This window comes from Mercenaria mercenaria, chromosome 6, assembly GCF_021730395.1.
Source record: "Mercenaria mercenaria strain notata chromosome 6, MADL_Memer_1, whole genome shotgun sequence".
NCBI classification, from domain to species: Eukaryota; Metazoa; Mollusca; class Bivalvia; order Venerida; family Veneridae; genus Mercenaria; species Mercenaria mercenaria.
Genome location: NC_069366.1, coordinates 58,882,650 through 58,910,139, shown reverse-complemented (window position 1 = coordinate 58,910,139; position 27,490 = coordinate 58,882,650). Strand labels below are relative to the sequence as shown.

Here is a 27,490-nt window from a genome sequence, read left to right as displayed (position 1 = left end):
TCAGGTCTAGTGTATTCTGTTGACGAGTTGGTAAGTCAATTTATTGTTCTAGGCCAAGTCCATGGTGATGTACAAAAACGTCTGGCTCACTCTCAGTGGGTAAAGGTTGGCTCCTGTGATGGTATGACTTGACCAATCCACATCGGGTATGTTGAAATCCACTCCAAAAATACAAACTGCTTTTTTTGTATTTGGTCCTAATCCTATGAAATTCTTGCTGGACTTGTGTCCAGTAATCTTAGTAATTGTAGTTCTTTCTAACTTTGCACCTAATGAGCTTGCTAATCTTTTAACAGTCTGTCCCGGACAAAGCGCCTCCCAGTTATAATCAGAATTGATTGTTGAGCAGTACACAGTAGATGTGGTTTCCACAATAATATCTATTAAGTTTCTTACAGTCGTTAGGTGCAATAAAATTTTATATTATTCGGTAGAATTCTGATGCTATTTCGTTTATTAGATATAAATCTAGTATTTTCTCTCGCAGTCGTGGTACTGGTAAAATGTTATTTTTGCACATTACTTCTTCCCATAGAATCGAACAAATCATTTTTCTTATGGACTCAAACTTATTTTGGTTGGTTGATTTTTTCTTACAACCAATCAAAATGATCATAACATATGAGTACGCCCTCGTTTCTGTCGAAAATTTATTTCCGGTCTGTAAAGGGGTTGAACTTACCGGCGTAAATTGTATTGGTAGTTTATCAGTTTTAATCAGACAAATTAAGAAGTATTTTGCTACATCAGAGATGAATACGTTTCTAGGAAAGTTAATTCTATTCCTATTGTTGGTTTTACCAACAACGTTGATGATATTTGGGAATGGTGAGTGATTTCTTACTTCGGTCAACAGCTCTAAAACCTTTGACGTGGCAAATTATTTTAGGAAATATTTGCGAGCGCTTTGACAAGGTGCAGTTGTTTGTATTTCTCTTCAAACTTGCGTGGAAGAAAACTAACTCATTATCAGAGTTGGTATTGTTAATTAATTTCTGTTTATATGCTACAAAAATTATTTGATCGTAAAAAAATGGCAACATTTGGGGTGCGACACCTTATGTACCAGTCATTTTATGTACCAGACACTTTATGTACCACTTTGACACTTAGTGTACCACCTATATATTATATAGTAATTGTATCTCATTGTGTAGCACTGTCAATATGTGATAATTACCTGTGAAAACAACTTTGATTTAATCAGCTTAAGTCCATAGAATGTTGTTAACATTCCTATGTGCATATAAATTACCTTGTCCTTATTAATTAACATTTAATTTAGTAAAAAAAACATTTCAAGTAACATAAAATAAAACATTTTCATCAAATCAAAACAAAAATGATCATCTACTATATATCATATATGTGGTACATAAGGTGTCCAAAGTGGTACATAAAGTGCTGGTACATTAAAGTGTCTGGTACATAAAGTGACACATTCCAAAATTTGCCGGGAATACTCCCAACAGTCAATTTCTGATCAGAACTGGAAGGTCGGGGCAGTTGTTAAAAACATGTTGCTATGTTATGTTACCTCCCAGTTATGATTAGAAATTGATTGTTGGGAGTATCCCTGTAGATATACATGACATACATGTGTTAAGAGAGTAAGAGCAGTTATATATACAGCTTGGTTAAAAATAAAAACAGTAAGATGACATTAGTACATATACAAGTCGAGGTCAGATGTGAAGCACTGAAGGTTCACACTGTCATTGATGTTATAAGCAAGGCCAGGGTTTTCCTTGACGCACAATTTTGTACGTTTTAGCACTGATTTTCAAAATGACCCTCAAAATAAATAGATCTGAACGCGTCATTAGTGGCACAACATGATTACTGGTCAAAATAACGGCATAAGTACAGATTCGTGCGTAGGTACGAAATAGTAAGGTAGACTGTGTTCTACACTTAATTCTCAGATAAACCTCTGTGTCTCTTTATATGGTAAACCATTCAACAAAAATGCCTCACTAACAAAAGATGACATGTTTTTTGTCTTCTACACAGGAGGAAAGCCCTGTCACTGCCTCGTCCTCAATTTTAAATGAAACCGAAACGAAATCTACAAACATTAAATGGCAAGATGAAATGCCGGCCTTGTAGATCTATTATCACTCGTATCGGGCTGCGAAAATTTTCTCAACAACACTTAATCAGCAGACACGCAGATGGTTGACACTGTAGTCCGATTTTAAGAAAAATGTGAAAAAAGTCGAAGTTATAAAAGACAAGTTGAATAATAGTAGTGTGAAAAAACTTTGTGTAATGTAACACATTTTAATACAGGATTTTCTCTTGGGTTTTTTATTTTTGATCATTATCTATTTGTTTTTGTTTTTTTTTAGCAAGTTACAAAAATGACCCCTTGAAACTGAAAATGACCCCCAAAGTCAAACATGAAGGGGTCATTATGACCCCCTATCAAAATTTCCAAGGGTAAACCCTGCAAGGCATTCCAGTATCTGATTGTGCGGGGTGGGGGGAAAGGAGTTCGTACGATATTGTGTTCTTGAAGATGGAATGATAAAGTTTAAATTTCTAAAACGGGTGTTAAAACAAGTAAGCTTGCTTTTTAAAGATTGAAGATCTGTACGCTAACAGTTTGACTGTTGAATGAAACAAAAGTTGTGTAAATGAAGTTTTTACCTGTAGGTTGACACTTTGTTTTCGAGTTAAAGTTCATTCATAGTTCATGAATATTATTGTGTACTTTGAGTCTTAGCCATTTTTGTTGACTTTGACAGTGTTCCCACAACATTGTTTTTCGGAGGGTTTTTTTTTGCTACCCGTGTCAGACTGACCAGTTTAAATTCTGGAAGTTTCCTACAGCCCTTTTTTTGTAAATTTGAGGAAGGGTACCAGGTCCCTTTTTGGAGGGGAAATTTACGTCGCGAAATCATTGTTTGGAGGAATATATTTGCTGAAAAATTGTTAAAATCAGGACTGAAAATCAAAACTAATTTCATTTTTTTTTTGCATGGGGAATTTTTGGCCAAGGTGGGGAAAAAAGTATACTTTTTAGATTGGGGAATGGGGCCGAATTTCGGCCCTAAAATCAGCATAAAAAAGGCCTGTCCTATGAAACAAGAAGTGTATTTTTCAGCAAATAATAACTGGATTCAATGTCATAAATTCCAGGGTTCTCGCTATCAATTTTAAGTTGCAGTGAGTCCTAAGCAGACCGACTGATAGACATAAGCGTTTCGTCAAAACTTTGACCTCTTGTACAAACAAGTAACAAATTTAGTGGTCACAATGCATCACCTAAACAATGCTCTGGTTAGCTTAAAAGGTAAAGACAGAATAGGTGAAATGTAAGACACTATTATTTATTAGCAATATTGCATGATTTAAAAAACATTTGCTCTTTTCTGGAATACAATAATGCACAGAACATTTCATCTCATTTTTAGCTCTACTATATGAAGTATATGGAGAGCTATCCTACTCACCCCGGCGTCGGCCTCTTTCCGCATCCCCAACTTGGTTAAAGTTTTTTTTACTTTCTCTTTTTTCTCCTTATCTCTGTAATTACTTGATGGATTTGCTTTAAACTTAAGATAGTTATTCCTCCCACATCACCCACATCATATGGCACAAGGGCCATAACTCACACACCAATATTTCATTATTATCCCCCTTTTTACTTAGAATCTCGAGTTAAAGTTTTGATGCACTTTCACTCTATCTCAGTTATTTCTAAATGGATTTGATTCAAACTGAAAGTAGTTGTTCCACATCATCTCCCACATTATGTGAAACAAGGTCCATAACTCTGGTACCAATATTTAATGAATTATCCCCCTTCTACTTAAAGTTTTGATTTTGATTCCATACCTCATGTTTTTATTTCGATGTAAATGAGATGTGGAACCAAAATTTGTAGTCCTGTTTGGCGCCATTTAACCTATACTGTGTTGATGCGCCGTAAAACCCAAATCAAAAAGGTTAAAGTTTTGAGGCACTTTCACTATATCTCATATACTAAATGGATTTGATTCAAACTTAAAATAGTTGTTCAGCATCATCACTCACATCATATGACACAAAGGCCATAACTCTTGTACCAATATTTCATAAATTATCCTCCCCCTCCCCCCCTTTTTACTTAGAATTTCAGGTTAAAGTTTTGATACACTTTCACTCTATCTCAGTTATTACTGAATAGATTTGATTCAAACTTAAAGTAGTTGTTCCACATCATATGACACAAGGTCGATAACTCTGGCACCAATGTTTCATGAATTATGCCCCCTTTTACTTGGAATTTAAGGTTAATTATGGTGCATTTTCACTCTATTTCAGTTATTATACAATGCATTGATTCAAACTTGAAGTAATTGTTCCACATCATCACCCACATCATATGATTCAAGGTGCATAACTCTTGCACCAATATTTTATGAATTATGCCCCCTTTTTGCTTAGAATTAGAATTATACTTATATAGTGTTTTGATACCCTTTATCTTCACCTCTCTCAGAGCTCCAGATAAGGTTTTGTGCAATTAGTTATGGTACTACCTGATGTTTTGTGAAATTAGTAACGGTACTACCAGATAACAGACAAAAGGTAGTAAAAAGGAAATTGTTTAGTATTGATACCACTTTACTTACTTTTGAAATAAAATTAGTAAGACTCTTATATCATACTTTGGCTAAAAATGTGTCATATTAAACTGCTGTTTCCATTCGTCAAGCATCTTTGGCTGCAACTTTGACCCATTGTGCTTTTTATATGCCCGCAGGGACGTATTATGTTATACCCCCGGTGTCCGTCCGTCCGTTAGCAATTTCGTGTCCGCTCTGTAACTCTTGAACTGTTCAAAGGATTTCAAAGAAACTTGGCACAAATGTTCACCACACTGAGACGACGTGCAGAGCGCATGTTTCGGATGACTCGCTTCAAGGTCAAGGTCACACTTAGGGGTCAAAGGTCGTATATGACTCTACTTTGTGTATATTGCTCTGCATTGAAGTGCTCTTGTTTTTATTTGGCAGATCCCTTTTTAGCTCACCTGAGCAATGCTCAGGTGAGTTTTTCTGATCGCTCGATGTCCGGCGTCTGTCTGTCGTCTGTCGTCTGTCTGTCCGTCAACATTTAGCTTGTGTATGCGATAGAGGCTGTATTTTTCAACTGATCTTCATGAAAATTGGTCAGAATGATAACCTTGATGAAATCTAGGCCGAGTTCGAAAATGGGTCATCTCGGGTCAAAAACTAGGTCACTAGGTCAAATCAAAGAAAAACCTTGTGTATGCGATAGAGGCTGTATTTTTCAATTAATCTTCATGAATATTGGTCAGAATGATAACCTTGATGAAATCTAGGCCGAGTTCGAAAATGGGTCATCTTGGGTCAAAAACTAGGTCACTAGGTCAAATCAAAGAAAAACCTTGTGTATGTGATAGAGGCTGTATTTTTCAGTTGATCTTCATGAATATTGGTCAGAATATTTGCCTTGATGAAATCTAGGCCGAGTTTGAAAATGGGTTCAAAAACTAGGTCACTAGGTCAAATCAAGGAAAAACCTTGTGTATGCGATAGAGGCTGTATTTTTCAATTGACCTTCATGAAATTTTGTCAGATTAATTACCTTGATGAAATCTAGGCCGAGTTTGAAAATGGGTCACCCGGGGTCAAAAACTAGGTCACTAGGTCAAATCAAGGAAAAACCTTGTGTATGCGATAGAGGCTGTATTTTTCATTTTATCTTCATGAATATTGGTCAGAATGATTACCTTGATGAAATCTAGGCCAAGTTTGAAAGTGGGTTATCTGGGGTTAAAAACTAGGTCACTAGGTCAAATCAAAGAAAACCCTTGTGCATGCGATAGAGGCTGTATTTTTCAACTGATCTTCATGAAATTTTGTCAGAATGAAAGCCTTGATGAAATCTAGACCAGTTTTGAAAATGGATCATCTGGGGTTGAAAACTAGGTCAAATCAAAGAAAAACGTTTTGTATGCGATAGAGGCTGTATATTTTAATCGAGGTTGATGAAATTTAGTCAGAATGATTGCCTTGATCAAATCTAGGTCAAATTTGAATATAGGTCATCTTAGCTCAAAAACTAGGTCATTAGGTCAAATTGAAGAAAATGCTTGTTTACACTTAAGAGACCACATTTTTGATCCAAACTTAATGAAAATTGGTCAGAATATTTGTTTCCATGAAATCACTATGTCAAACATGTTAACACTGTTATGGTGTTTTTATCAGGTGAGCGACTTAGGGCCATCTTGGCCCTCTTGTTTGTTCTTACAATAAATTTTTTTTGAATTACTTCCCTTTTAAATGTTACTATAAATAGCTTATTTTGAAAAGAAATTTATTATTGGCCGTAGGGAAAATCCGAGACCACTTTTCTGTGGTACAACATGGATGGTACCTCCAATTTTTAGGTGTATTTTGACATACCTGTATATGGTAAGGACTTTTTGTGGATTTAGAAAAAAAAATTGAATTTCTTCCCTTTGTTGTACCTGTCTTTCGGGCTTCAACAGTCAAGTTCTTTAAATTTTGCACCCATCCTCTGATGTAACCCTTCCGTATATTGCTCTGCTTGGCGGTGCTCTTGTTAGCAGGTTTTGTAGCAGCAACCACAAGCTCATCAACAATCGGACTAATAATGTCTTTTTCAATGTTTATTTCTGTTGCCGATGAAGAAACATATGTAAGCAGTGTGTTCTTTTGAATTTCTAATTTCTTTTTCGACCTGCCTCTCGCACTGTCACAACTGTGTGCTGCCATTTTATTTTGACTGGATTGGTACATTGGGAAAAAAGAAGCAAAATAATGCAATAAAGTGGTAAACCAGTCTATTGCTTTTCGCTAATTAAATAATGTACCGGAAAGATATATTGGGTTCCAGACCAGGCCTAAAAAAAAAAGTTGTTTGTTTCCAGTGACATGGCCAAAAAAAATAGGGTAGGTAGGTAGGCATTTTTTTTTTTTTTTTTTTTTTTTAAACCTGCATGTAACACTACCGTAGTTTCAAACAGGGAGATTATAAACCTTATTAACATGCATCCTATTGTTATGTTTGATTTACACCCAGATGTACAATGACTTTGATGATGTTTTAGCAATATAAAATGCCGTTTGATTGTGTATCTAAATATTATGAAAAAAATATTTGCTTTACATGTTTGCGTTTTGTTGTTGTTGTTTTTTCATTTCCAGATTTATAAGCCCACCCGGTTAGCTCAAGGTAGAGCAGTCGATCTACGGATCAAGTGGTCTTAGGATCGTTGTGTCCTATATCTTTCATTCTCCGCCGCTATTCATGTGGAGAAGTTGGCAGTTACTTGCGGAGAACATGGTTTATATTTAATTAAACGTGAAACTTGATTCTTGCATAAAACCTTTGTTTTTTGCTGATTTTGGGCATGCACAAACAGGGAAAAAACGTGTACAAACAAGGAGATTCTCGTGAGCACGCGTTGTTGGTGAACGTTTTGAATATGCTGTTGTGGGTCCAACGTAAGCAAATTATGGATCCCGAATCAATTTTGGCCGAAGTCGAAAGGTCCGAGATTTATGAAATCTTTTCATCTGCATATTTATTAAAAATATCATTTTTCAACCTAACTTTACTTTAACTTGTAATAAGCGCTACCTCTCTTAATACGCGACTGAATTGACGTTCCTTATTATTGTATTATTACGCGTATTAGACTCAAAGTAAGTTTACACGCCGCGATTTAATCCCTGAAAATGATAGGCAAACAACAATTTACAAAAATACAATTTCGTTTTCCAAATTAATTTGAGTCGAGAAAGTTGACATGCTAACTTTAAATCTTACACTAAAACTTTTAAAAAATGTTTGTGTCTACTTTACACATCTATGCAGTCTACTGATACAGTGATGGTGTGTAATGTAAAGCATAAACATTGACGAAGCGTAAAGTTTGAAGGATTTTTCCACAGTTAATGAACATTTGATGAACAGAAGGTATTTATTATATATTTTTCAATTTATTTGTAGATCTCACCAACCATGTTTGAGTTTATAAATCCAATCTAAGTTGATTATATCGATGTTGGAAAAATTCAAATTTTTGTGTTTATCAAACTTTGATCGCGATGGGGTGGGGTGCAAAGCAAAATTTTCTAGTTATAGGCCTAGAGATTTCATTCTTAACGACATGAAGAATATAGGTATTGATACCAGTTTCTATTAAACGATAATATTTACATTTAAAAAGCGTAAGGGGCAGACTATTAATTTAAACCAAGCAGAATTGTGTTCTGTCGGCACCTCACCTGCAAATTGTGTAAAGACAGGATGCTGTGTAGGGTTATGCCCTTTTCTCATAATTCCGAGCCTCTAAAGCTAAAGTTCCTACCGATATATCGGAAAAAGGGGAAGTCATGCTTATTTTACATATATTTAATATAAAAGAAATTACCACAACAAGAATGTCCGTTCGACATGTATAAAATACGCACTGTTTCTGTATGCCCTGGAAATGCATAAATAAAACATGTGTCCATAACAACCTGAAACGGCCGACTTCGATCGGCTAATGTCAGCTGGATAGTCTTGTTTTTTCGATATTTCCAGCACTTAAGTTGTGTTTTATGCAAGAATTGCGATAACGCACGTTTGTTTCGTGAAACAACATCTGCAGAATCCCTCGGGCTATGTTGGTGCACTCGCCCTACGGGCTCGTGCACCAACCAATCCCTTGGGATTCTGCAGATGTTGTTACACAAAAAAACGTGCGTTAACCCTACAATGAAATCTTGCTGTGGATTCTCTCTTTAAATAATATAATTTTAATATTGAATATTATTCAACAACCAACATTTATATTTCAAACTAAAACCAAGTAAAAGCACACTGGCCAGGAATATGATTTGCATCTTTGATCTGCATTGAGATTAATACCATCAGCCCCTACCCCAATCTAAAATTCTGGATTAACTGGAAATGCCAGACAATGAAATTTTGACTGGTATGCCCAAATTGTGAATTATTAAAGCTGCAAGTGGTTGTTCAACGTCTTACTACTACTATAAATCCCATCTAAAACCTGTCTTTTCAAGCCTCTGCAGGCCTCAACCTTAACTTTTTTCAGCAGGTCCACCAACTGCTGAAATCTAGTAGACCTGCTCAGACTTTAGTGGACCTCCAAACGTCATAACTTCAATTAACTCAAAGAAACAGGGCTTATTTCTTAAATAATTAAAAATGGAAGACTAGCAATCTGTTATCCCGAAAAATAATTATTTTGTAAAGTGTCCCAAAATATAGACACAATAATCATCATCCACCCGACGTCGACCCGTGTTGAAAGTGAAAAAAAAAAATTAACAATTATCGGTAATTATTCTGATGATAAACTAAGTAATTAGCCTTGTTTTCATCATCAATTAACACCCCCTCAAAGAGCTAAAAGAAGTGTGTCGGTTATTATGGCATCTGAAGTGGAGATCAAAACGGTATAGTTGCCCGAGATTGTCATGGCATTACGTCATGTTTTCGCGCCATGTGACACATCACTGTCTAATCGTACTTTTTCGATTCCTTAAATTGTTGAGAAGAAATCAATAAAAAAGTTTTTTTCTTTATCTTTTTTTAAAAGCGAATGTGCAATATCCCGAATAAACTGACATGTAAATGTGTCCAACCGTGAATGATGATAGCGGATAGCCTACCTATGTGACCTATTTGCCCTCGAGGAATTTTACATTATTGTTTGAAAAGAATATCTAACAAAGTGTTGTGTCAAAAAATACATGTACAATGAATAATTTAAAATTTACTAAAATCAGCAACAACATCATACTGCTTTATTTTAAAACCACATTTCTATTTACGTTCACGAGGTCACGTAACCTTAGGGCTGTCATCGATAGAAACGATATTGATGTATCAACGATATTTTTTTGTCGATCGATTATCGATTCCCATTTTCAAAAATCGATATTTTACAGAGAGAAAAAACTATCCAAATAAACACTCAGACCCTAAAAAACAACTAAAGTTCACAAAATTGTAAATTTGGATAAATGCAAAAAAAAGGAGTGAAGGCAAAATAAAAATGAAAGATGTTATTAATTTTTATGTATTTCTTTTATTTTATAAATACAAATACAACACAATCAAACAGAAATATGGAAAGTAGGCAATAAAACTACAGATAGCATTTACAGGAAGGTATATAGTATGCATATGAACAAATAGATCGTTAATCTAACTTAATAATCAATAAATCGATGTATCGTCGATATTTGTCTTCTGATATATCGGTATCGCCGATACGCCTAAGACCCAATCAATGACAGCCCTACGTAACCTATTCTGCTGTGCTAACAGAAATCTGTTTGCCAAAAATCGTTTTACTCCATGTATTTAAATTGCTGCCGCTTTTTCATTATTTAAGATTTTTTAATTGTGTTTTTTGTACATTCTGGTCAAAAGTCTGAATTTTATTACTATAGTATGTACCGTTTATTTACTTTAAGAAAGAAGTAAATAATCAAGATCGCGCTGTTAGAAATTTTACAAAACATTATATGAAAATTTGATCGTTTTTAAAGAATTTTGCCTACATTCCTGTCGATATATTATTAAAATTGTTATAGAACTCAAACTGTATTAGTTCTCAAGTGGTGTTGAAAATTTGAAGTGATTATATTAAAAAATGAATGCACTATGCACGTTTTTTGTGTCAAAAGTAACCACGATGTAAATTAGATATAACGATAGGGCGCACGTGCTTGTGGAATGGAAAATTACCAGCACAACGTTTTGATATTTTTACGATTCGCAGGTAAATTCCAGTCAATCCAGGTAATTTTGCCTGATGTAATTTCTCAATTTGGTAAAGTTACCACGAAAAAACCACTCGCCCGATCGGTGGAGTAGTCCATTCGTGCAAAGAGCTATAAAAATAATAATATACTTATTTGCAAAAATATGCGGCCCGATTTTACCGCTAAAAAAGTTTAGGGTCGACGGTAAAAAAATAAGGTAGGTCGGGTCACCGGAAACAAACAATTTTTTTTTACGCCCCACTAAATGCGCAACTCCGTGCTGACATGCAATAAGGCTTGAACTTCCTTTGAAATTCGTAATACTGTTTACATGTCGTACTGATACGACCACATTTGAAAATAAATTCGTACTGATACTGACAAGATTTTAAATTCGTATTAATTACGAATATACGGCCCTTATCTGGAGCTCTGCCTCTCTTATTATTACTTAATATTTTTGACACAGACTCGAGCTGTTGTGCAAATTATCTTCATCCACCATTGGAGTCATTAAACACTCCAGTGACAGCTCCAGTTTTCTCAGATGTGCCCAGTTTCACTATCCAGCATTGAAATAGTCAAGCGCGCTGTTTCCTGTGACAGCTCTTGTTGCATGTCACTATCGATCTCAGAGTCTGAGGATTCACTTGCATTGTTTTTATTTCTTTTTACTCCTATACCAAACAATGTTTGCTGACCCGGCATTGTGACAAAATTTGAAACTAATTGAAATTTTGCAGAGAAATATTATAATCACGGTAAGACCACATCAGCAGCATCATAATTACTGGAAGAATTATAATTTTAACTTTTTCTAAAATGTTCTTTAATTCTGCCACGTAATAAGTACGTGAGAGAACAATTGAATCGAAATTACTTCAAACACTTTATAAACTATTGGTTTTCAATCAGCGATGGTCACCTTTGCAAACACGCAGACAATTGTGTGTAATTTTGTAAGTAATACACATGCTGTCTTGTCTCGCAGTGTAATGCAAACAGGCAATGCTGATTGGTTATATACGCGGCAGTCAATGACGAGCGAGTAATTCCGCCCACTAATATTGCTCAGAGTCAAACCTTGTGTATTCGCAGGTGTTTGTAAACAATTAATTACGGAGGTAAAGTTTGCGCCCCACTGCAGAAACTTGCGTATGGGGACTCGAGCTTCATTAAACACGCATATCCCGGGACCAATTATGCGTACGTGGCCGCATTGAGAACTAAGTGTTAAATGCCGTGATTTGCCCTAATATACCTGGACCCAGGCCCTATTGCCCTGGGGAGATAAAAGTGAAGTGCGGGCAGGCAAAAACTCATACTCAGTTGCCCATTGGGCAAGTGAATATATGAAAGATTCCTAGAAATACTTGGTAAGGGGTGAAAAGTTGGTTCGGAATACCTGGTTACCCTGGTGAAATTTGTTAAGATGCAGCTTATGTTATTAAAGTACATTTGTTCTGTTGATTCAAAAGCATGTTGAACCTGCATTCAAATGTTAATGTCTTGTCGACATTAAATAAAGCTTCTACTGTGAAATCTTATTTTTCATTTATGGGGGGACTAGTTATTCCATGAAATTTGATCCCAAGTTAGATGTAAAATTTCCTTCAAAGGCACAAATTGGCAAATTTATATCCCCATGAGATTAAACGATTTCACAATAATTCAGTTTGTCATTATTATTTCATAATTTGCAGGCCCTGGAAGCAGTTTTGTTGCAAGAGCTGATGATGCTATGGAAGGAGAAGTAGATGGTGAGGATGATGATGAAGCTACAGTTGAGACAGATGAAGGTGGACAGGAAGAAGGTGATCAGGCTGTCACTGAAACTGAACAGGTAAGATAACCTTAACATTGACACTGAAGACACTAATTAACACTAACCGGCTTACGAAACAACTTTTGTTATAGAAACAAATATTATGATCAGTCTTCCACTGAAATAGAACAGTTAATGGAAATCATTTGTAGATGCAGTCACTTCACTAAAAACCTTCTTTTTAGCTCATCTGATTTTTTGAAAAAAAATGATGAGTTATTGTCATCACTTGAGCGGTTGTCGGCGTTGCCTGGTTAAGTTTTATGTTTAGGTCAGCTTTTCTCGTAAACTATCAAAGCTATTGCTTTGAAACTTGGAATACTTGTTCACCATCATAGGCTGACCCTGTACATCAAGAAACATAACTCCATCTTGCTTTTTGCAAGAATTATTGCCCCTTTTGGACTTAGAAAATCAGTTTTCTTGGTTAAGTTTTATGTTTAGGTCAGCTTTTATCCTAAACTATCAAAGCTATTGCTTTAAAACTTGCAACACTTGTTCACCATCAGAAGCTGACCCTGTACAGCAAGAAACGTAACTCCATCCTGCTTTTTGCAAGATTTATGGCCCCTTTTGGACTTAGAAAATATCAGATTTCTTGGTTAAGTTTTCTGTTAGGTCAACTTTTTCTCTTAAGCTATCAAAGCTATTGCTTTGAAACTTGCAACACTTGTTCACCATCATAAGCTGACCCTGTACAGCAAGCAACATAACTCCATCCTGCTTTTTGCAATAATTATTGCCCCTTTTGGACTTAGAAAATCATTTTCTTGGTTGAGTATTATGTTTAAGTCAACTTTTCTCATAAACTATCAAAGCTATTGCTTTAAAACTTGCAACAGTTTTTCACCATCATAAGTGGACACTGTACATCAAGAAACATAACTCTATCCTGCTTTTTGCAAGAATGATGGCCCTTTTTAGACTTAGAAAATCATGGGTAGGACAATATTTCTATTATACAAAAAAAATCAGATGAGCATCAGCACCCGCAAGGCGGTGCTCTTGTTTTAGTGGGGATGGGGAGGGATGTGTACAATTCCTTCTGAAATGCTCTTATAATTTGTGATTACATTTTTCTCCTGTTTAGGGTGAAGAAGAGGAAGAGGAGGAGGATACGCAGTTAAAACCTTCGGAGGATTCTGATGTTACTATCCTCTTTACCAAACCTGTTAACACTAATGGTAAACTATCTTGATTGTACATTTTGTATAAGTATATATATATATATATTATAATTGATGACATCCAAGTTTGTTTTTTTTTCCTTCTGTAATAGGGGCCTTTAATAGGCCCCTTTCCGTCAGAAAATTTCTTTTAAATCATGCAGTTTCCCCCCAAAAAATGACTTTACATTCGGTTTTTTATTCCCCTTTGTCCAAATATCCCGAGCTATTTTTCCCCAAATCACAGGCCTGGGCCTCTTCCCCTCCTTGTAAAAAAAAATCCCTGACATCAGTTAAGAAAAGTAAGATTGAGTAAGGGATGGGCAGTAGTAGTTTGGGATTTTCAGGTTGATTGGCAGTGATCCCTAAAACTTGTCTTCACACTGACTGCATTTTTATGCCCCTACTTTGGGGGCGGCATACAGATTTGCCCTTGTCCGTCCGTCCAAGAATGTGTCGAGCCTAGCTCCAAAAGTATTTGACGTAGACTCACAAAACTTTACAGGAATGTTGGTCAGCATATCTAGTTGTGCACCTGGGGTTTCGGGTACAGATTCATTCAGTCGTGTAGGAGTTATGGCCCCTGACTTTGTAAAAAAAATGGTCATTTTTATGTGTCGCGCCTAGCTCCAAAAGTATTTGACGTAGAGTCACAAAACTTTCAGGAATGTTGGTCAGCATGTGCAGTTGTGCACCTGGGGTTTCACGTCCGGATTAATTCAGTCGTGGAGGAGTTATGGCCCCTGACTTAGTTAAAAATTGGTCATTTTAATGTTGTGTCGCGCGTAGCTCCAAAAGTATTTGACCTAGAGTCGCCAAAGTTTACAGGATTGTTGGTCAGTATGTGCAGTTGTGCACCTGGTGTTTCGCGTCCGGATTCATTCAGTCGTGTAGGAGTTATGGCCCCGGACTTGGTTAAAAATTGGTCATTTTAATGTTGTGGCGCCCATAGCTCCAAAAGTATTTGACCTAGAGTCACCAAAGTTTACAGGAATGTTGTTCAGCATGTGCAGTTGTGCACCTGGGGTTTCGCGTCCGGATTCATTCAGTATTGGAGTTATGGCCCCTGACCTAGGAAAAAATTGTCATTTTAATGTTTTGTCGCGCGTAGCTCCGAAAATATTTTACCTACAGTCATTACGAAGAGAAATAAGTTTTTTTGACAGCATTAGCATGTAGTGGGGGCATCTGTGTCCCATGGGCACATTTCTAGTTTTCCAATGGAATCTCTAGCCTTTTTTTTAACAGACTAGAAATAAAAAAATTTGCAAGAGTTATATGGCTTCTGATGTTGATGGAATATGCTTAATTTGAGTGTTGATTTCTTCAGATCTTCCGTCTGGTCAGGTAGTGAGGTTTATGGTTGGATTCAAGAACAAAGGAGAGAAAGACTTTGAAGTGAAAAGTCTTGAAACATCCTTCAGATACCCACAGGATTACTCCTTCTACATACAGAATGTATGTTCTTTCTTGATTCTTAGCTTAAGATATTTACGTCTTTATTCAGTGTGTGCTGGTGAAATGTTAAATGAAAATTAATATAGTGCATAATGCAATGAAACATAAGTTTAGATGGTGAATAACTGTTTTTCAACAAAGGATTTCATTAACCCTTACCCTGCTAAATTTCTGTAATGAACTTGTCCATCTTTCAGTTTGGACACTACCATTAACTGTTAAATGGGGTGCATACAAAAAAAATGAATGGTGAGCAGTGCAGATGTTGATCAGACTGCATGGATGTGCAGGCTGATCATAATCTTCACTGGTCGCGAAGGCAGGTTCAATCGTGTCCAGCATGAGAAGGGTTAAGAAAGCAGGGATTGGTATATCTTGTTGTAATGAAACTTTATTTCATTTGCACAGAAACAAATATTTATCTGACTTAATAATTTATATGACTGAGGATATTACCTCTTATTAAAATGAAGTTTCTGTTAACCAGTTTACAGCCCTTACAGTGAACCAGGTTGTTGAACCCAACAAGGAGGCTTCATTTGAGTATGGTTTCACCCCTAGTGAGGCATTCAACTCTCGTCCATTTGGTCTCTGCATCCTGCTCAACTACAAAGATTCCGTATGTATTTATATATATATATATATATGTGCATTTCTTTATGATTTAAGCTACAAATTGTCCTTTGTTCAGGTTTGACTCTCCCATTTTTATGCCCCCAAAGGGAGGCATATTAGTTTTCAACTGTCCGTTCGTTAGTTCGTTCGTTCTTCACAACGTTAACTTTTTGCATGAAGGCACTTTATTCACGAACCACTGCACCCAGGACCTTCAGACTTCACATGCTGATAGTACTTATTGAGTACACGACCCCTACTGACTTTGGGGTCACCAGGTCAAAGGTCAAGGCGCTGCCGGGGCATTTGTCACCATTAGTGACAGCTCTTGTTGCTACTGGGACAAAAACGAGACAGATTTGTAAAAGAGTGGATAGAATTCATGTATTTCAATTAAATTAATGAACCAAATTTGGCGCAAGCAAAATCTAATGCCATAGCAGTGTAAAATGAATTTCATTTAACTGTGGAGGTCCTGTTTGTTTTCATTTCTCATTAAAAACTGAAATGGCAACTCTTCTATTTTGTCCTTTGTCTCATTTGTACCTAATATTCTTATAGAATGATAAAATCATTAATTTAGAATTTTCATTATAAAGGTTCAGCACTCTTTATTTCTTAAAAAAATGTTAGTACTTCCTTGTACCATGTTTCATTTAAATAACTATCATATCAAGGCTTTTGTGTTTGATGAAGTATTATGCCCTTTAGAAGAATTTGGAAGTCCACAATTGCAAGTTATTGCCAGCGGTTGCATGTGTTGGGCATGTTAAACCCTCTTGAAACTTGCAAGATTACATTTGAGATGTGTTTGAATCAAGTCATAAAATATATGGCTTGGCATAGGTGTCTCACACAATTCATTTTCACTGAAACTGCTGAATTGTAACATAAAATCGAGGCTTTTGTGTTTGATGAATGCCCTGTAGAAGAATTCGGAAGTCCACAAATGCAAGTTATTGCCAGCGGTTGCATGTGTTGGGCATGTTAAACCCTCTTGAAACTTGCAAGATTACATTTGAGATGTGTTTGAATCAAGTCATAAAATATATGGCTTGGCATAGGTGTCTCGCACAGTTCATTTTCACTGAAACTGCTGAATTGTAACATAAAATCGAGGCTTTTGTGTTTGATGAAATATTATGCCCTTTAGAAGAATTTGAAAGTCCACAATTGCAAGTTATTGCCAGCGGTTGCATGTGTTGGGCATGTTAAACCCTCTTGAAACTTGCAAGATTACATTTGAGATGTGTTTGAATCAAGTCATAAAATATATGGTTTGGCATAGGTGTCTCACACAATTCATTTTCACTGAAACTGCTGAATTGAAATCTTAAGACACGCACTTCCATTGTCGGGTCTCCAAACCCAATTTTATGTTCTGGATTACATGTATTGTTCTTAAAAAATTTTTATGAAGTTTTTAAATTGCAAACGAGGTACTGTTTATGTTTCTTATGCATAAATAGCTTTATCAGTAATATATTGTTGGAAGTTTTTTGAAATGAGGATTGTTATGTCAAACAGCCTTGAGGCTTCTATTGAACATGTATTCTGTAATTGTAAATGAAAATTTCTCAGTTTGTCAATTATTGCAGGAAGGTAACGAGTTCCAGAATGCTGTTTTCAATGAAACAATAAACGTTGTTGAACCAGATGAGGGTTTGGATGGTGAAACATTCTTCTTGTACGTCTTCCTTGTTGCTATCCTTGTTCTGGCACTTGTCGGAGCTCAACAGCTTCTTACATCATTCGGAGTAAGTACATGAAATTATTTGCACCAGTTATATATGTAAATACCAGTACTATAGTTATGGTCCGACATTTTCAGTATGTTCTTGACAGGGAAATTTTGGTGTTTGCTCTTGAGTGATGTGTATTGGAACCATCACTGTATATGATGCCGCTGCAACCACCACCATTTGTAGTAGATTTTATATTTAGATAAAGAAATGCAGTTAAGTTCTCCACTATACTTGGCTTTCAAATTCTTTTCGTTACTCCTTATAATGATGAACTTGATCTGCAGTCTAGTGACTTTTTTTACAGGCAAAGATTTTTTAGCAGTTGTTCTGAACAGTATATGTATGCAATAGTTAAAGGTCCATAGGGCTTTAAATTTTTATAGATGAATCAGCTTTCCAAATAGATGTTATGTGTTCTTACATGGTTACAAAAGCACTACTTTTAGTATTGTATATGAACTGTTATTGTTAGAGCCATAAAGGGAGGTAATAAAAACAATAGATTTAATGAAACATTCTAGTATATTCAGCAATATTCAAACCTTTGACGGATGTTAAAGAAAGTAGTAATAAGAAATAGAATTTAACAAGAAATTGATGTATTTTATGTTCATAACAGAAAATGTGGTAGCCACATTTTAAACAAAGGCATTATGAGGCTTTAATGGTCAGTTGAACATGTAAGAATTTTGTCCTAAGGACTATCTTGTAGTCAAGATGTAGTCTCATTATTCTTTTTAATATTTCAGAAAAAGCGCTTGGGAAAGGGCAAAGCAGCCCCAAAGGTGGAGATGGGAACAACGAAGACAGATGTGGATTACAGCTGGCTCCCACAGGAAACTCTGCAAGGAATGAGTAAGTTCATAATTGAGCCGCACCATGAGAAAACCAACATAGTGCGTTTGCGAAACTAATTATGATGAAGTAACACAACAAGTTTGGCAATGATTATTTTATTACCAAAAGTATGAATTCCCCTTGAGAAAGGGATACTGAGCAAAAAATGTGATGAGCCAGACATAAATTCAGTGGACATGGTAATAGGTGACATTTAAAAAATGAAGCACAGTATTTCCAGTTAGAAAATGCACCAAAGGCCATCTCTAGGGTATACATTTCATTATGTCTCCCACCACACAGTGGTATGGGAGACATATTGATTTACTCCAGTCTGTCTGTCTGTCACAAAGCTTGTCCGCATAAGTCGAACATTTCTCATCCGATCTTCAACAAACTTCAACAAAATGTGTCTGCCAATAATTGCTCGGCCAAGTTCGATAACTAGCCAAATCGGCCTAGGCACTTCGGAATTATGGCCCTTGAATTACCAAAATCACTCAGATTTCTTGCGTAGTTTTACCTCCAAACCGACCCCTATACTACTAGTAGTATAGGGGTCCTTTTGGTGTCAAGAAAGGGCATGCACATGTGGATTCAGTAAACAGTATATAAAGACTGACTTATTATTTAGATGATGATGCAGTTGTGGGAGACATGCGCTTTTCTCAAAAGCATCTCTAGTTTGGCAAGATTCCCCCACATATACCTACCCCTAGCTGGGGGCCCTGTCTATATCAATCCCAGACTGGAGCACTGCATTGTAATATTGATATTGCATTGTCAGCAGTTAACTTATAAGTGTACAGTGACAGTAAATAGAGACACACATTTACTTCAAGTTTTAAGAACCTTCTTATCATGAGAGACCTTGGCAATGATTATGTATTACCAAAAGTATGAATTCCCCCTGAGAAAGGGATAACTGAATAAAAACTTTGTTGAGCCAGTCTCTACACTAGGTGTTCCAGGGGCCTCAAATTTTGGCTTCTATTTGACTTGCCATTAGACAGTTTCATTACAATGGAAGTGTTAAATTTGGTGCTACAATAAAATGGTACAAAATTTTTGGCAGTACTTTTTTCTCCTAATAACATTGTAGTCATTACATGAACCTTGGCAATGATTATCATGTTTACCAAATATGAAATCCCCTTGAGAAAGGGATTACTGAATAAAATCTTTGATGAGCCAGGGTTTTACTTTGGTGCACCAGGGTGTCTCCATTCTTAACCTCCATATAACCTTAATGATATAAATGATATATAAGGTAATTTGTTGCTGCCTTGTAAAAGGAATATTTTTCTTTTCTTTCCTTTTTGTTAGCTCACCTGAGCAATGCTCAGGTGAGTTTTTCTGATCGCTCGATGTCCGGCGTCTGTCGTCTGTCTGTCGTCTGTCTGTCTGTCAACATTTAGCTTGTGTATGCAATAGAGGCTGTATTTTTCAACAGATCTTCATGAAACTTGGTCAGAATGATTACCTTGATGAAATCTAGGCAGAGTTTGAAAAGGGGTCATCTGGGGTCAAAAACTAGGTCACTAGGTCAAATCAAAGAAAAACCTTGTGTATGCGATAGAGGCTGTATTTTTCAATTAATCTTCATGAATTTTGGTCTGAATGATTATCTTGATGAAATCTAGGCCGAGTTCGAAAAGGGGTCATCTGGGGTCAAAACGTAGGTCATTAGGTCAAATCAAAGGAAAACCTTGTGTATGCACTAGAGGCTGTATTTTTCAATTAATCTTCATGAATCTTGGTCAGAATGATTGCCTTGATGAAATCTAGGTCGAGTTTGAATATGGGTCATTTGGGGTCAAAAAGTAGGTCACTGGGTGTGATCAAAGAAAAAGCTTGTATGTGCAATAGAAGCTGTTTTTTTTCAACTAATCTTCATGAATTTTGGTCAGAATGATATCCTTGATGAAATCTAGACCGATTTGGAAAAAGGGTCATCTAGGGTCAAAAATTAGGTCACTAGGTCAAATCAAAGAAAAAGCTTGTATATGCGATAGAAGCTGTATTTTTCAACTAATCTTCATGAATTTTGGTCAGAGTGATATCCTTGATGAAATCTAGGCCGATTTGGAAAAAGGGTCATCTAGGGTCAAAAATTAGGTCACTAGGTCAAATCAAAGAAAAACCTTGTGTATGCGTTAGAGGCTGTACTTTTCATTTGATCTTCATCCCAGATAACCTATATTTGAACTTGACCTATATTTCATCAATGCAATAATTATTATTCTGACCAAATTTCATGTGGGGTCAAATACTAGATCACTAGGTCAAATCAAAGAAAATACTCGCTTATACTCAAGATTTCAGCTCCAGTTTTAATGATAATTGATCAGAATATTTATTTCCATGAAATCACTAGGTCAAACATGTTTACACTGTTATTTTGTGTAATGGTGTGTTTCTCAGGTGAGCGACCTAGGGCCATCTTGGCCCTCTTGTTTCAAGTTTCAAGAACTATGTTATCAATCTTGACATAAACCTTGGCAATGATTATCATGTTTACCAAATATGAATTCCCCCTGAGAAAGGGATTTCTGAATAAGATCTTTGATGAGCCAGGCTTTTTCCAGCTAGTCTTTTCCACCAAAGTTTTAAAAGTCTTGACAGGTGTGGGGTGGGGTGGGGTTGGGGTGGGCAAAATTTTTTACCAGGGAAGTTTTTGAAAAGGTACTACCATGTACCTACTGAATGGCATGCTGGTCAATTTCTTTTCATTTTAATCAATCAAAGAAATACCATTTTAAAGTTCCAGATTGTATGCTTTCCACTATATATTTACCGACATGAACTTTGGCAATGATTATCATGTTTACCAAATATGAATTCCCCTTGAGAAAGGGATTACTGAATGAAAACTTTGATGAGCCAGAATTTTCCAGTGGGTCTCAATTCTTGCTCTTGGCCTCCTATATGTCTTGGAAATTCGCATTTCATGAAAAGAGTAAGTGATCCCTAGTGTAATTCTACATTTTTCTTTGCTATATTTTTTAGCTCGACTATTCATAGAATAGTAGAGCTATTGGACTCGCCCATGCGCCGGCGTCCGCGTCCCGATTTGGTTAAGTTTTTGTATGTAAGCTGGTATCTCAGCAACCACTTGTGGGAATGGATTGAAACTTCACACACTTATTCACTGTGATAAACTGACTTACATTGCACAGGTTCCATAACTCTGTTTTGCTTTTTTACAAAATTATGCCCCTTTTTTGACTTAGAAATTTTTGGTTAAGGTTTTGTATGTAAGCTGGTATCTCAGTAACCACTTGTGGGAATGGATTGAAACTTCACACACTTATTTACTGTGATAAACTGACTTACATTGCACAGGTTCCATAACTCTATTTTGCTTTTTTACAAAATCATGCCCCTTTTTCGACTTAGAATTTTTTGGTTAAGGTTTTTTATGTAAGCTGGTATCTCAGTACTCACTAATGGGAATGGATTGAAACTTCACACACTTGTTCACTGTCATGATCTGACTTGCACAAGGCAGGTCCCATAACTTTATTTTGCTTTTTTACAAAATCATGCCCCTTTTTCAACATAGAAATTTTTGGTTAAGTTTTTGGATGTAAGCTGGTATCTCAGTATCCACTAATGGGAAAGGATTGAAACTTCACACACTAGTTCACTGTCATGAGCTGATAAGCACTATGCAGGTTCCATAACCCTATTTTACTTTTTTACTAAATTATGCCCCTTTTTCGACTTTCTTATTCATTCAAGCAACAAGGCTGTTAAATAGTCGAGCGTTGCTGTCCTCCGACAGCTCTTGTTGTTCCATGTTTCAAGAAACTTGTAATAAAGACATAAACCTTGGCAATGATTATCATGTTTACCAAATATGAAATCCCCTTGAGAAAGGGATTACTGAATAAAAACTTCGCTGAGCCAGGATTTTACCTGTGAGTTCCATGGGACCTCAGTTCTTAGCCTCCATGACTTGATGCTAATTAAACAATACATGATGTATATTGGGTAATTTTGAAGGTACAAATTTTAGCTCACATACTAGCAAAAGGCAAGTGAAAATTTCAAGTCTAGATTTCATGACCTTGTATTTTTCTGGGAGTGGAAGTTTTACCTCAGATGTCAAGATACGCATTTTCAATTGCCCTAAGTTTTAAAACCTTATCCTGACAGCTTGGCAATGATTATCATGTTTACCAAATATGAAATCTCCTTGAGAAAGGGATTACTGAGTAAGATCTTTGATGAGTCAGGCTTTTACTTCAGACTTTTTGGGCCTCCATTCTTTGTCTCCATTTGACTTAACACTTGACAGCTTTGTGAAAACATTAAATGTTATATAGGGTAATTTTGTAGCTGTCATATAATGGTGCCTTTTTCTCTGCAGTGCTTTTATCCCCCAAGTATCAAGGAACCTAGTCATCACATAGACCTTGGCAATGATTATCATGTTTACCAAATATGAAATCCCCTTGAGAAAGGGATTACTGAATAAGATCTTTGATGAGCCAGGGTTTTACTTTGGTGCACCAGGGTGTCTCCATTCTTAACCTCCATATAACCTTGATGATATAAATGATATATAAGGTAATTTGTTGCTACCTTGTAAAAGGAATATTTTTCTTTTCTTTCCTTTCTGTTTCAAGTTTCAAGAACTATATTATCAATCTTGACATAAACCTTGGCAATGATTATCATGTTTACCAAATATGAATTTCCCCTGAGAAAGGGATTTCTGAATAAGATCTGTGATGAGCCAGGCTTTTCCCAGCTAGTCTTTTCCACCAAAGTTTTAAGTCTTGACAGCTGAAAGGGGGGGGGCAAAATTTTTTACCAGGGAGGTTTTTGAAAGGTACTACCATATACCTACTGAATGGCATGCTGGTCAATTCCTTTTCATTTTAATCAATCAAAGAAATACTATTTTAAAGTTCCAGATTGTATGCTTTCCTATAATATATTTACCAAAACAATCTTGGACCTTTGCTATTGTAGCAACGCCATAAAAAGTGGACTTGAGATTGTTGCCCAAAACAAAGCATTGCTCTGATGTATGTAACCTGTTTGATTATGACATAAAACTTGGCAATGATTATTTATTACCAAAAGTATGAATTCCCCCAGAGAAAGGGAGTACTGAACTATATTTATGATGAGCCAGGCTGTAGTCTCTTGGAAGTCTTGTTGAGACTTACAGGTGGTGTAGATGTTCTTTGGGCATGTACCTTATTATCTTAAACAATTCCATCATAAAGGTGCAAAGTATTTGTTTATTGTATTATTCATATAATAATGTCATAAAATTACCAAAAGTATGAATTCCCCCTGAGAAAGGGAGTACTGAAGTAAACATTTGATAAGCCAGGCTTTATTTTCTAGTCTAGTCTCTCTCTGGTTTTGTTTGCTGAGCTTTCTTGAGTGCTATGGATGTAAAATCTCTCGTTAAGTACGTGAAGCACTTTGGGCAATTTCCATATTTGATAGTTTTAATGAAAATAGCAAGGCAGGTTATTTCTGAATTAAAAAGGTGATAGGGGAATTTTGAATGGAGTGCTCAGTGCTTTGCCAGTAAATTAAAAGAACTTTTCTTAGTTGGTTTAAAAATATGTTGTTATAAACTTGTTCAGGTCATTGTCGAAAATGCAATAGATCTAAAATTGCCCAGTTGTGCCTTATTAGCTCTTAACAATCTTAGACAAATGCAACACCATAAACAGTGGGCACAAGTGTTGGTTTATTAAATTATCTGTATGATTATGGCATAAAACTTGGCAATGATTATTTATTACCAAAAGTATGAATTCCCCCTGAGAAAGGGAGTACTGAACAAAAATTGTGATGAGCCAGGCTTTATTCTCTAACTTACAAGTTTGGCTGTCTTTAGTTAAGAATCTTTCTATGGGAAGCAGATGCAGTTTTACCAACCAGTGTAATTCGACATGTTAATAAAAACCAGTTTCCTGTCATTATGTACAGAAAAAAAGTCCTTTAACAGTTGCATATCTCAATCCAGAGGTGGGAAAAATTATGAAAGCATATTTTACCTGTCATGCATTTTTGCAGTGATGCTTTCTAGAGCTGCAGCCAAATGGCTAACTGCATTGAATAAACAACTATAAAGCATTAAAAGCAGTAATTTGAAATAAGTATACTTTCTCTATTTTTCAGACAAGTCCCCAAAGGGATCACCGAGGGGTGGATCACCAAGGAAACGAAAAAGCAAACGTGGCTCCGGAGAAGAATAATCTTCTGTCTGGAGACAATTCAAGAGAAAGTGACAAGTTTTCCAGTGTCTAGAATATATGCTAGTTACACCGATAAACAGTACTTAATAGAACTTTTCACACGAAAGCATGTTGTTCTGTTGTCTGACTAGAGAACTATATATGAGTTTGTGATATTTTTAAATTAATAAATATATTACTGAAAACTAATATGATCGGTCTTTAAAGCACTTTCGTATTAAAATGACATTAAAACATATTTTAAATTGTAGTAACAACATATGATTCAAGTCTCCTTTTGAGGAGTTTCTTAGATAATATTTTCTACTCAAATTATCATTAAAAAAAGATATTGTGCTGGAGATTGTACATGTATGTACATAATCATCAGGAAATAAAACGAAAAAATTTTCGGCTCCAAACTTGCGACAGCTTCCAGCTGAGCTCTGTGCATTTATAATTAGTTTTCAGTAATATATTTCGGTTGTAGATATATTTTACAATTGTGAAAAAGTGCAGGGTGTGGTTTTACAATGTATGTGTAATGATTTTTGAACTTAGGTTGTCAGAAAAGAAATGGAATCAAATTCCGTAGATTTTGTATGAATTTTTTTATAAGCTTGCATAAGAATACGCTAACAGCGGATGCCTACTACCATATATTCCCTCATTAACAACCCTTTGACATCACATTTTGCATAAGGGGTCCATTTATTAAGGTCCTCAAATTTATTTGTTTTAAAACTTTTTTAGTAAGTGGAAAATGCAAATCAAACTGTTAACAGTTACAGTCCTATCACAGTTCGGGTATTGTGATTTAAATACACTAAAAAAGAAATAAAAAAATTTGAAATATTGGGGATGAGGTGAAAACGTTAATTAGTGAATATATGGTGTATGTTAAATAAATGGCAGTTTACAAACCAAATGATAGTGATGAATAAAAGTAGTGTTAGTTTTTAAATCCATGACGTGCTAAATATGAATAACTGCCTAATCGGAGATAAAACTTTGGTGCTCTTATTTTGAATGTGCCGTATACTTGTTTTCAATGACCTCAAATTTACATTCCACATGTGAATTTTTTTTTTCTACGCAGTTAAACCTTGCGTGTATAGTTGATCCTGGTAAACCAGAGGTACGCCATAATATACAGTGTTAATCGTTTTTCACTGGAAATATTAAATTGCTTAGAGCGGTGTAAACATGCAAATTGTCCTTTGGCAAAAGTCTTGACATTTCCAAGTTCTATTTGCCATCTTTTCAGCCTAAATGCTTTTGTTGACGATCGAGATGTACAGTTGGTGACGGTTTTATGAGTTCGATACCAAAGTTTTTGATGTATAGATATATTTAATACATGTAATATTTGTTCTCTAGTCAGACATGCATATCACTTTACTTTGCTCAATAAATATGGATAGTAGGAATTGAGTTATAGCTTTTAAAAAGTACCGATTTCAGTGATGTTTCCGGTAGAACTTAAAATATAATTTATTTCCTAAAGTTTCCCTCCTTCTGATGGATCTCTTGTTACATAACCCTTGTATAATTTTCCATCGAATATTGTCCGTATCCATCAGCTGATGTATTGATAGAATATTTACAATTAGTGCTAGCTGTATTTTTCCTTCTTACAGTTCGAATTTTTTTGGAGATGTTCGAATTTTTGTGGTTATAAAAAGAAATTCAGTGCAATCAAAAGTCCTGGTTGTGTAGATTTTTCAACAAATCTGCATTTGACTTTTGTGGAAGATGGTATTAATTCAGGAGATTACGCTGGTCGATAATTTTTAGCTTTTCTAAATTTGTAAAAATGATATTAGCCAATCTGTCAAGATCATTATCTAATAAAGTATTGGGTGTGTATAAGACGTAGAGGTTACTTAAGGGGTTGTTGTGAAGGGACATCAGCATCACTGGCCTGAAACATAACCTAACTTCGAGTCTATTACAGGTCTTATACTTTTAATAGTGTGTTAATGTTAAGTTTAAAAAACATTCTGTGTGTTATTTATTTGTGGAAGATTGTGCAATACAGCAGGCTGACAGATGTTAATATATGCATTTATAGATGGATAAACAACAGTTTTATGTAAAGTATTTTATATACATTGTCAACATGAGAACATTTGTCTTCATTCTCTTAAATCATGTTTAAAGTTCAATAAAGAAGAAACCGAAATTACGGTGGTTTTATTTTTTTCTTTTCATATTTATATGCCGGAAGGGATTTACTATGTGATGGCACTGGCCATCTGTCTGTTAGAAATATAATTCTTGCGCAATAACTCGAGAATGCTTCGACTTGCTATCATCAAACTTTGCAAGCTGTGAGCAGTGCATCGGAGCTGAAGGTCACGGTCACTGACTGTACAAAAATCATTTCCGCTCATTAATTGCTTAAGAAATCTTTAATGATCATCAAACTTTCTACTCGAGAGCACTGTGAGTCCTATTGGTTTAGAGACTAGAGGTCATGGTCACAGTGACTGGTACAAAAATAATAGTCAGCTCAACAGTTTGAGATTCCCAATCCCGAAGACCCTTTAACTTGGCAGGCACATTTCCCAAATGCAGTTCATGTCTCGTACTAAAGGTCAAAGGACAAGGTTTACATGACATGTTCCTCGCATTGGTAGTGGATGACGTCTGTTCGCTCAAGTCGGTGGGTAAAGGTCCAGGTGACGTTAAGAAAATCTTTTCTGCTCGGTATCTTGAGAACTCTTTAACTTGTATGAGGGCATCTATTGGTATAGAGGGCATAGGACCAAGGTTACATTATTGGTGCAAAAATCGTTTCCTCGAATATTTTAGAGCGGTCTGATACCTGCAAGCAAAAAAAAAATCTGCTGGT

General features: G+C 35.8%; 1 protein-coding gene across 1 annotated transcript; it reads left to right on the top strand.

Moving 5' to 3' along the window:
- The first annotated feature begins 639 nt into the window (after positions 1–639).
- Positions 640–26,821, top strand: LOC123548781 (translocon-associated protein subunit alpha-like). The gene is made up of 8 exons (XM_045336318.2): positions 640–828; positions 12,479–12,618; positions 13,691–13,784; positions 15,097–15,224; positions 15,712–15,843; positions 17,438–17,596; positions 18,334–18,439; positions 24,578–26,821. Exons 1-8 carry the CDS (start codon positions 753–755, stop codon positions 24,652–24,654), a joined length of 912 nt encoding a protein of 303 aa, XP_045192253.2. The 5' UTR covers positions 640–752; the 3' UTR covers positions 24,655–26,821.
- Positions 26,822–27,490: the final 669 nt, after the last annotated feature.